Below are 9,839 nucleotides of genomic sequence, written 5' to 3' on the forward strand. Positions count from 1 at the left end.
TCAAAATTAAAAAAATACTATGATATATTAATTAATAAAATCAACCTATAATATATAAGATGTTACCAATTAAAGCTCATACTAATGTGTTTTAAAAATTTATTTATTTTTATATTTTAAAAGTGTTTTTTTTTAAATAATTTTTTTTTAATTTCAATTTAATATTTTTTTTGTATTTTCAAATTATTAATGTAAAAAATAATTTAAAAAAATAAAAATTATTATTTTAATATATTTTAAAATAAAAAACATTTTAAAACCGACTACAATAATACCCGGGCTGAAAGACACCAGCCTCTCTCGCAGCGAAATCTTTATATCTCACTCTACGACAAAAGATAACATACAGTGGCTTGACAAGTAAATTAATCAAAAACCAAACCCATATTCATAAAGCACTCCTCCAGGATCTATACAAACCTGTCCTCCTCATCCTCCTCCTCTTCCTCCTCCAACTCACTTCACCATCTCTCTCTCTCTCTCTCTCTCTCTCTCTTACAATGCAGCTTACTGTACTCCTTTCTCTACTTTTTCTCCTCTCCACCGCCACCACCATCACTTATGGCCACAACATTACTTCCATACTAGGCCAGCACCCATCTCTCTCCACTTTCAATCACTACCTCACCCTAACCCACCTCGCCGGAGAAATCAATCGGCGTACAACCATCACCGTCTGTGCCGTCGACAACGCAGCCATGTCTGAAATCCTTTCAAAAAAGCCATCAATCTCCACCATCAAAAACATCCTTTCCCTCCACGTCCTCTTGGATTACTTCGGTACCAAGAAGCTCCACCAGATAAGAGACGGCACCGCGTTGGCAGCCACCATGTTCCAGGCCACCGGGTCAGCTCCTGGGTCTACCGGGTTCGTTAACATAACGGATGTTAAAGGAGGGAAAGTGGCTTTTGGACCGAAAGATAATGGAGGGAACCTTGATGTGTTTTATGTCAAGTCTGTAGAGGAGATACCCTACAACATTTCAGTTATACAGATCAGTAAGTTGTTGCCATCGGATGTGGCGGCGGCGCCCACACCAGAGCCAAGTGCTATGAATATAACGGATATAATGTCAGCTCATGGGTGTAAGGTTTTTGCTGATACTTTGATTGCAAACCCTGATGCTTCAAAGACATATCAGGTACTCTATACTGCTTTTCAATTCCTTTTTATTTTTATTTTTTTGAGATCTAGTTAGCTGCTTTTAAAGAGAAATTATTACTCAACTATGATTTAATATTCTTAATAATGAATAAAAAAGATATACTGATTTTTAGTTTTTAGGATAATTGAAATTATAATAGGAAAAATCCCCATATATGCATTAATCTCAAATTAAATTCGAAGGAATTACTATTATGTTGACCTCTCTTTTATTTCTATTTTATCAGGCGGAGCAATTGATTTGATTAATTAATTGGTGAATGGGATTCAATGAATTATTAATCGCTGCTTTTTCCTCTAGATCTTGGGTGTAAATAAAAGATATTGATGTTTAAATGTTTTCTTTGGAAAAACTAGATAGATTGGGCCAATTCCTTTGTGATTTTAAATATTCTAGTTAGATATGGACTTGCTTGCAAGATATCATTTTAAAAATAAAATAAAAATTAATTTAAAAAAAAAGGCTCACGATCTGGGTTTTTTCCACTATCTATCTTTGAAAAACTTTGTATGATTGATTCGGAAAGACAGTTTATATGTAGAAAATGCCTTACAGAGTGAGCTATGACCCCAATAATTCAAAAAAGCAATCAATTAGGACAAGTGAGATTCAACAACTCGCACGTGCAGATGGGGGACACACTGTGACCAAACTGTGAACTTTTGAGTTTTGACTCTTCTTTGCTCTTTTTCAATGTTTCTTCTCAACATCCACTTTTATCTTCTTCTTTTTTTGTTTTCAAGTGTTCTTGTTTTTTATTAAAAATTGATTTTTTTTGTTTTAAATGATTATTATTTTAGTGTTTTTAGATGTTTTGATATGTTAATGTCAAAAATGAATTTTAAAAAATAAATAAAAATTATTATTATTTATTTTAAAGCAAACTTCAGAAAGTTTAAACAACTTTCCATCGAATTACTTGCATTGTTATTCTCTGTCTCAAGTTGAAAACCATCAAATGTAATTGCAGCATAGACTTGATTTCTTCTAGTTTATTTTTTCAAGGTTATTAGTAACAATTTTGAATGCCATGGGCCTCATGGCTATGTTTGGTTTCAGGACACTATTGATGGAGGATTAACAGTGTTTTGCCCTCTTGACGATCCATTTAAGGCCTTTTTACCAAAATTCAAGAATTTAACAGCTTCTGGCAAAGAGTCACTCCTTCAATTCTTCGGTGTTCCTGTTTATCAGTCATTAGCAATGTTAAAATCCAACAATGGAATCATGAACACCTTAGCTACAAATGGGGATAAGAAGTTTGATTTCACAGTGCAAAATGATGGCGAGGATGTGACCCTCAAGACAAGGGGTACCACTGCAAAAATAGTTGGGACTTTGATCGATGAGCAGCCACTTGCTATATACTCCATTGATAAGGTCTTGTTGCCCAAGGAATTGTTTAAAGCAGCACTGACCCCAGCTCCAGCACCTGCCCCGGAGGAGGCGGCAGATGCACCAAAATCTAGCAAGCATAAGAAGCCCTCCGCCGATGATGCGCCATCAGACTCACCAGCTGATTCACCTGATGGCGACGCAGCAGACCAAACAGCTGATAACAATGCTAGTGTGAGACTTGATGGTGGAAGACTTGTTGCCATGGTATTGAGTTTGTGCTTAGGGCTTTTGATGCTGTAGTAGCGTGTAAGTCCTTTCAAATTGTTCTTTTTGTCTACTCACAGTGGGGAATAAGTCAGGCTTCAATGGCTAAGTTATCACTTAGAGTATGTTTTATTTGTTTTTTCATGTCTTATTGTTTTAGCCTGTGTTATTTCTTTCTTTCTTGCCTTTTTGTATACGGTTTGTGATCTGTATTTTGTGGTAGATACTGTAGATCCATGGAAAAACGTTGTTATTGTCATCGACCAGAAGATTTTGGCCTAGTAAAATAGAATTCTTGTGTGCAAGTTTCGGTTCATGTTCTTGCCATGTCAATTTAGGTTTTATTAGAAAATTGTGACATCTTAACATTCTATATGCTCTCCTTATTTAAGAGTTTAGGACTGTTTATGCACGAGATGAACCAAAAAATTCTCAGTAATGATGTGAATTCCATCCCGTGTTGCCTTGTGCGTGTTCCATTGAAGGTGGACTTGGTTCTGATGTTGAAGTAGCAATCAGATGAAAGAACATTAAAATTAAGTTTCTGCTACTTTTCACCCATTTGTTTGTGTACTGTCTTTGAAAAAAAATTAATTATTTTTGTTGAAAATTAATTTTTTTAATGTTTTTAATATAAAAATAAATTTTAAAAATAATAAAAATAAATTTTAATACATTTCTTAAAAAAAAAAAAAAAAAAAACCAGACAGTACCCATCAGATCTCTCTCTCCCACTTCACACACACACACTCGAGAAGTAAACATGTGAGAAAGTAAAGGACAATACTCTTACTTTCATTTAATGGCACTTGAAGAAAATCGCCCATCAACCCATCTGCTGAACATAGATGTAAATGGTAGCAGATGGATCTGAGCCAGACTATATATATGTGGGTACTGTTTTAGTATAATGAAACCTGAAACAAAACACGTAAACCTAGAACAAAATAGCAATGGATCTGAGCAAAACTATGACTGAAATGAATTTAAAAGGCGAACATGACGTGGAACCGTTCTCTTGAGGTTGATATCCATAAGCATAGGGAGGGGGGGGGGGGGGGTGCTGGCTGCACTGAACTGGAACTGGTGGACAATTGGCCTGAGATGGTGGTGAAACGTAGCCAGCAAGTGGAGGAGGTGGAGTCGCATATGAGGGATAATCTGGAACTGGTGGGGGAGGTGGCGGAGCGAGAGGTTGGCATGGATATGGACATAGTGTGCACTTTTCTTGTTTCTGCATAATCAAGATTGGAGACCGACAGCCACAGTGCTAGAAGTAAAGCAAAACTTGTCTGCAACATATCTTTTGCCACTATAAACCCCATTTCCCAGTTCGATGAACTATTGGGTGTTAGAAATGTGGTGGTTTTCTACAAGAAATGAAGAAAGCTCTACGGCTCTGCTGAGACTTGTAACCATAAGCTATCTAATGTAGTTTGGATTTTTCATACCTTTTTCTTCTGTATTCCGGTTTTTGTGCCGCATGGCAGACCACCTGTCATGTTTCGGTAGAGGTGGTCCACTGGGATAGACAAAGGGAGGGGATGTAGTCTCAAATGTAAGCATATACATACACATAGAGCATGTCTTTATGTGCATATATATATATATATGAAAACAAGATTGATTCTAAATGATGGCACTTTTATGACTCATTAGGGGAGAACAACTTGCTGTAAGTGGTAAAATGCTATCAGATACAGTTACTGCAAAATATTGCAGGAGCACATGGGTGTTACGAGCCTGTACGGCAAAATACAATTTTAGTCTGCTTTCACGCCATTACAACGTTTGGCAACTCCAAGGGCAATGATCGATGAAGCATGCCATGGACCCATCCCCAGTGCACTAGATGACAAGCTTACCTTCAGGAATTGCTCTTTGTGACAAGCTTTGAATAAAGAGGATCTATTCAGGCAGCAACTCCTACAGATTTCCCATCTAGTAGTGTCTGCATTTTCAGGATATTTTCTTCCATGCACAAGCGCTATTTTTATATGAATTTGTGACTTGAAGGAATGCACTTTCACTTACTAAAGTCATGGAAGAGGACAGTGGAGATGTAAATAAATGAATTTGGTTACACAGCAAATAGACAACATAAGCTTGATTTCTATTGGCGATCAGCAGAACTTGACTGGTTCAAATCTCTGGCGTTTGAATATAAGTAACTTATCTGGTCATTAAGCGTTGATCTTAATGGTTGTGGAGAAAATCCAATGTAATCCCGGTCTACCTTTGCCAAGCATAAATCAATGATATAGGTGAAAAGCTCATGGTTCTGGGCTACAGGTTGAGCTGCATATTCCTCAAATGGCATCCACTGGGGAGAAAAATGGCAACCACGTGAGGAAATTTAATCAGCTATCGCATCCTTCAATCCTAAGTCCAGTTTCTTCAAGCAAAAAAAGTGATAAAGAACTAAAACACAACAGAACGCAAGGAGCATGCATCAGATAACTGCATGTTGTATGTATACAGAGTGACAGAAGATTATGCCCCAGTTCTGAAATTTTCTTAGCGGAAGATAAATGTCGAGTCTGTCATATGGCCCTTAAGTAAACTAAGATGAAGAGCAATCAGGCAAAACCATTTGACTCAATTTGTTATTTCTTAAACCGTTCAAGGAACTTCTTGTTTAGAAGATAAGGCAGGACTTAAACACCAAAGATAAGGAACAAATGGCAGATCTTAACACCAAAACATGCTATGTATTGATTGTATTGGGCACATGGAGTACTGCTTTCTCTCTCTTCCAAATTTATTATTTTGAATATAACAGAGTGACTCAGAGACAAAGCGAAGCAAATAGACTGCATGAGTTTGCCTTGTTTTACTTTAAAGACCAGTTTAAGGAAAGCAATAATACTAGAAACGAGAATGTTGAAGGTTAGAACGTTGTCATGTATCAGGTGTTGCCACATTACACTGCCGGGGATTACCTGAGCCGCTTCAATCTCTAAGTCTTGCTTCTGGATGTCAAAAGATAATGGACGCAGCATGCAGAGGAAGACTAAATCTGACTTCTCAAAGAATGATTTGTGCCATTGCCTGCAAGTCATAGCCAAAACATGGGAGGAAAATGTCAAGGCACCAAACTGACTGAAGTCAATGAACTTTATTTAATACACCAGATAGCCAGAAAGATCACAGGAAGAAAATAGAAATCTTTATGCACACTTGAGTTTAGATAAGAATATAGAGAGAGAGACATCGTCATCAGATCATGTATAGAGCATGGCAGTGCGAAATTATCCAATCCATGCATTAAATGCAGAGTCAGGAAATCTGAGTTTTTGGACTGGGATGTATTTCAAAGAAATCTGGCATAGGGATTCATGATATTCAATTTGGACAGAAGCAAGTGATCTCTTCATGAGAAAACAAAAAAATCGGACAACCTGATTTTCCCAAGAATGAATGGCTTCTTTTTAACGCGGAACAGGTTTAGCCATTACATGGAGAATCTACAAGGAGAAACTCTAGATGCTGCTTTCTCTACGCAAAGAAAATCACCCTGAATCCATATCTTGGTTTATCCATTATAGACCATCTTCAAGAACAAGTCTAAAAGTCGAAAGTAAGAATATAATTGGTGTTCAAAAATCAAACTACCATCCATTCTCCATAGCTAAAAAATTAAGCATAATCAACAGTTTGAGTCACATTTAAAAAACCATCAGCAGCAACAAAAACTTCACACCTGAACGCTAGAATTTCCAGAAATTCCGTGTCAATCTGAGCAACAAAAACATGTGCTTTTAGAAAGATGTGATTTGAAATTAAAAAGAAGGAACGTATATTGGTATACAGTTAATTACTTACTGCCGTCTCTTCTTTTACTTCTCTTACAGCTGCCATAAAGATCTCCTCACCCTGCATGTTGAAAATCTCATTTAAATGATTAAGGAGATCCATTAAATGTTAAACAATAAAAATTCCTAGCTCTGGGCATGTACCTCATCAACAACTCCAGTAGGGATTTTCCACACGCCTTTTCCTTGAAATATGCCACTCTTTTCCTGGACCACAAGTACCTATAAAGGGATTTTGGCTATTCAAAAAAGTAACATAGATGTATAATTCAACTTTTGGAGGGGGAGAATGATGCTAAGAATTTGACAAAACAAGAAATAAAATTAAAAAAAAAAAGCAAATATAATGAAAGTAGAATTAGGGTAAGCAGAATCAGCAAGAGAAGTTGTTGCAGAAATAGTGAATACCTCTCTTTTATCATTCAAGACAATAGCACCAACACATACTCTATGGGAAGCATTTGCAGGAATAGTGCTTGGGGTTTCAGGAATCCAATAAACAAGCATGAGGTAATTTGGCTCTGCATGGTGGTACTGGAATCCTTTCTGTTATCAGGACAACAGAGGTACAAAGAGAGGTCATCATTTTTCATCTTTTACTAGCATAACATTTTTTGGAGTAATGGGAGATGACTGTATACAACAAATCTCTTAAAATTAATGAAGAAAACAGGTGAGATCAACATTTCATGAATATACCATTGGTATTCTATCTTCATAAAAACAAAAAATAGGATTTTATGTTCAGAATTGGTTTTTAAGAGTTGGGACTTGAATCATGTCAAAAAGGCTGATTGAGCACCAGGTTCTGAGAATCAAAACCTAGTTATCTTATCACTTCACAGGCTCATGTTTGCACTCATCTTGTTCCTACATAGGGACATGATTTATTGTCGCTATATAAGAAAAATATGTAATATATATTAAGTACAATGAGAGAATTTGTGAAAGATTATAAGGTAAGTTCATCTTCCTGGCTGGTGCTCTATTATGAAAAGAGGGATCGGCACCTATGTTGCCACAGCAATGAAAAGATCAAAAAGATTTTCTATTCTGAAGCTGGGATGATTATATCTCAGCTGCCTCCAATTGATTGCGGAGAATATAACATATAATACACAAAAGATCCAATAATCGAGATGGTTTGGTGAATAATCATGTGACAAGGTTCCATTCATAAACCTGAATTCACATGATGAATTCAGTTTAAGGAAGCATGGTTATAGGTTGTTAGATGATTAATGTCTATTTCTGTCTCTACCTGTGGTGATCTAGGTTTCGCAGAAGCAGAGAGTAATTACCTTAACCGCAGTTTCTACAAGATTTGCCAGTGCGATTGGCAACTTGATCCAAATTCCCTTCTTCCCCTGCAAAGATAAAATAAAAGATAAACTAGCCACCAACTCAATATGTTCAGGGGAAAAAAGATTAAGATGAAAATAAAGAGTATCACTGCTGTATAACTAAAGAGTTTGTGACTAAGTGTTAGACAATCTTCAAGATCTTTTAAACAAGCCATGTTACAAAGCGTCCAGAGAGGTAGTTCACTATTATTACGCTGAGAAAAAAACATGACCAATTACATTCATCAGATGCCATGCATCTCTTCAAAGGTGGTTCAACCCACAAGATCATATTATTTGTAGATGACTTTAGTTGGGTGTGTTTACTCATCAATTTATAGACCCATCTGCAATCCTCATATCAATGAATTCTCACTTAAAGTCTTGAAGAATTGCATATTACCGATCACCACTCTGTACAGACTTCAATTGTTTACTCGCAAGATTCATAATAGTAAGAGATAAATGAAAAAAAAAAAGATTTTTCAGCAACAGCTCATAGTAGTTAGTGGTTAGCAAGAACATATTCTGCTGCGTGCTTTACTCAGACCTTAGTTACTCAACGTGCATTCTTTCAACCAGATGTTAATTTCAGGAAATATACGAGCATTTCAATAGTGATTATGCACGATAGATATAATCAAATTGTGGAAAAACTTTTCCATCATTGAAATTAAAAGGCAAATCAAATTCTGAAGGAAGCTGTGTTAAAATAAACACCTGTTGCCCCCACAACGATAATGAAGCTCTGAGCTTGGCATGAAAAATATCCGGGTCCATAGGCTCCTTCATGTCCACAATGATACCACCATGATCATCATCAGATGCAGGAAGTAATTCAGCATGATGAACAGTGCCATTTGCATACAAATCAACCGGCGGTGTGGAATTCACTGAAACTGTCATGGATCCAACCATAGCTGAAATAAACAACAATAAAAAAAGCTTAATATGTACCCAACAACAGTTATTTCACATCCCAGTTCAACGAAATTACAAAAATCCTACGCAAACACAGCCAAGAAAAAAAGATGTTGAACACGACAATGATCACGAAAACCGCACCCAACCCAACATGGATTCATGTTTCCACCTTTGTGGGCGAGTACACACATAAACTAAACGGAAATTCATATAAATGAATGGTTATGGTTTCCTGTATGTTATATACATGCACACATCAGCTTTACTCACAAATCAAATGAAAATACTAATTACTTTCTTCTAATTACCAGCAAATTAAAAAACTATCTGCCTTCCTGTCTGACCAACACAACTAAAACATAAATTTAGCAGCGTAGAAGAAGGGGAATATATACAAAACAAGTTGGTTCATTTTCAACTACCCGGTATAAAACAAGAATACCTTAGACAAGAGGGCGGGGCTTGTTTGTCTTGGTGGTAGCGACAGAAACGAAAGGTCTTCAATAATAGAATGCCAGTGCTAGTGCTATATTTTTATAGTGTGAAATGATTTTTGGATTAGATGCGGGGAAAACTACTCTGCAAGACTATATGCTTGATGACGTATTTCCACTCCCTTCATTGACAAATGGGGTTCCTCTTCACGTCATGTGGTGCCCGCTTTTACTAGCCGCCCTCTTCCGTTGTTTTCGCGGTGCATTCATGATGAGGGCGGCCCGTGAGGACATCTCAAGTAAAAGAAGGGAGAGGACGACAGAGGCTTATGGCCACAGGTTTGGAATGGGAGTTGAATTTACAAAATAAAGATCATATCAACTAGTAAATTACGGAGGAGAAAATTGCTTATCACATCACATCTTTCTGGTGTCGGGTATTATTAGTTAGATCTTTTCACCATTTTTATTATATGTTTTTGTTAACCGTTAAAACCGTCCATGTTTAACAACTTCGACATTAATATGCTAACACAATACTTGTGTCACACGTCT

At 36.7% G+C, this 9,839-nt stretch overlaps 2 protein-coding genes across 2 annotated transcripts; one reads left to right on the plus strand and one right to left on the minus strand.

The window, feature by feature from the left end:
• The first annotated feature begins 434 nt into the window (after positions 1–434).
• Positions 435–3,084, plus strand: LOC7485112 (fasciclin-like arabinogalactan protein 1). Its single transcript, XM_002298833.4, has 2 exons — positions 435–1,142; positions 2,226–3,084. Exons 1-2 carry the CDS (start codon positions 501–503, stop codon positions 2,802–2,804), a joined length of 1,221 nt encoding a protein of 406 aa, XP_002298869.3. The 5' UTR covers positions 435–500; the 3' UTR covers positions 2,805–3,084.
• Positions 3,085–4,391: 1,307 nt separating this feature from the next.
• Positions 4,392–9,056, minus strand: LOC7487546 (nudix hydrolase 10). The gene is made up of 9 exons (XM_006369948.3): positions 9,020–9,056; positions 8,647–8,846; positions 7,885–7,950; positions 6,992–7,129; positions 6,728–6,805; positions 6,594–6,644; positions 6,472–6,506; positions 5,711–5,819; positions 4,392–5,091 (listed from the first exon to the last, which is right to left on the minus strand). The coding sequence occupies exons 1-9, from the start codon at positions 9,039–9,041 to the stop codon at positions 4,882–4,884; spliced, it is 909 nt and encodes a 302-aa protein (XP_006370010.2). The 5' UTR covers positions 9,042–9,056; the 3' UTR covers positions 4,392–4,881.
• Positions 9,057–9,839: the final 783 nt, after the last annotated feature.

The sequence above is a fragment of the Populus trichocarpa genome, chromosome 1, assembly GCF_000002775.5.
Source record: "Populus trichocarpa isolate Nisqually-1 chromosome 1, P.trichocarpa_v4.1, whole genome shotgun sequence".
NCBI classification, from domain to species: domain Eukaryota; kingdom Viridiplantae; phylum Streptophyta; class Magnoliopsida; order Malpighiales; family Salicaceae; genus Populus; species Populus trichocarpa.

Coding starts and splice junctions, on each gene's coding strand:
- LOC7485112 (XM_002298833.4), top strand. CDS start 501: ATGCAGCTTACTGTACTCCTTTCTCTACTTTTTCTCCTCTCCACCGCC. Junction 1,143..2,225: donor ATGCTTCAAAGACATATCAG/GTACTCTATACT, acceptor GTTTGGTTTCAG/GACACTATTGATGGAGGATT.
- LOC7487546 (XM_006369948.3), bottom strand. CDS start 9,041: ATGTGTGTACTCGCCCACAAAG. Junction 8,847..9,019: donor GTGTGTACTCGCCCACAAAG/GTGGAAACATGA, acceptor TGTTTATTTCAG/CTATGGTTGGATCCATGACA. Junction 5,092..5,710: donor TAGAGATTGAAGCGGCTCAG/GTAATCCCCGGC, acceptor TTTTCTCCCCAG/TGGATGCCATTTGAGGAATA.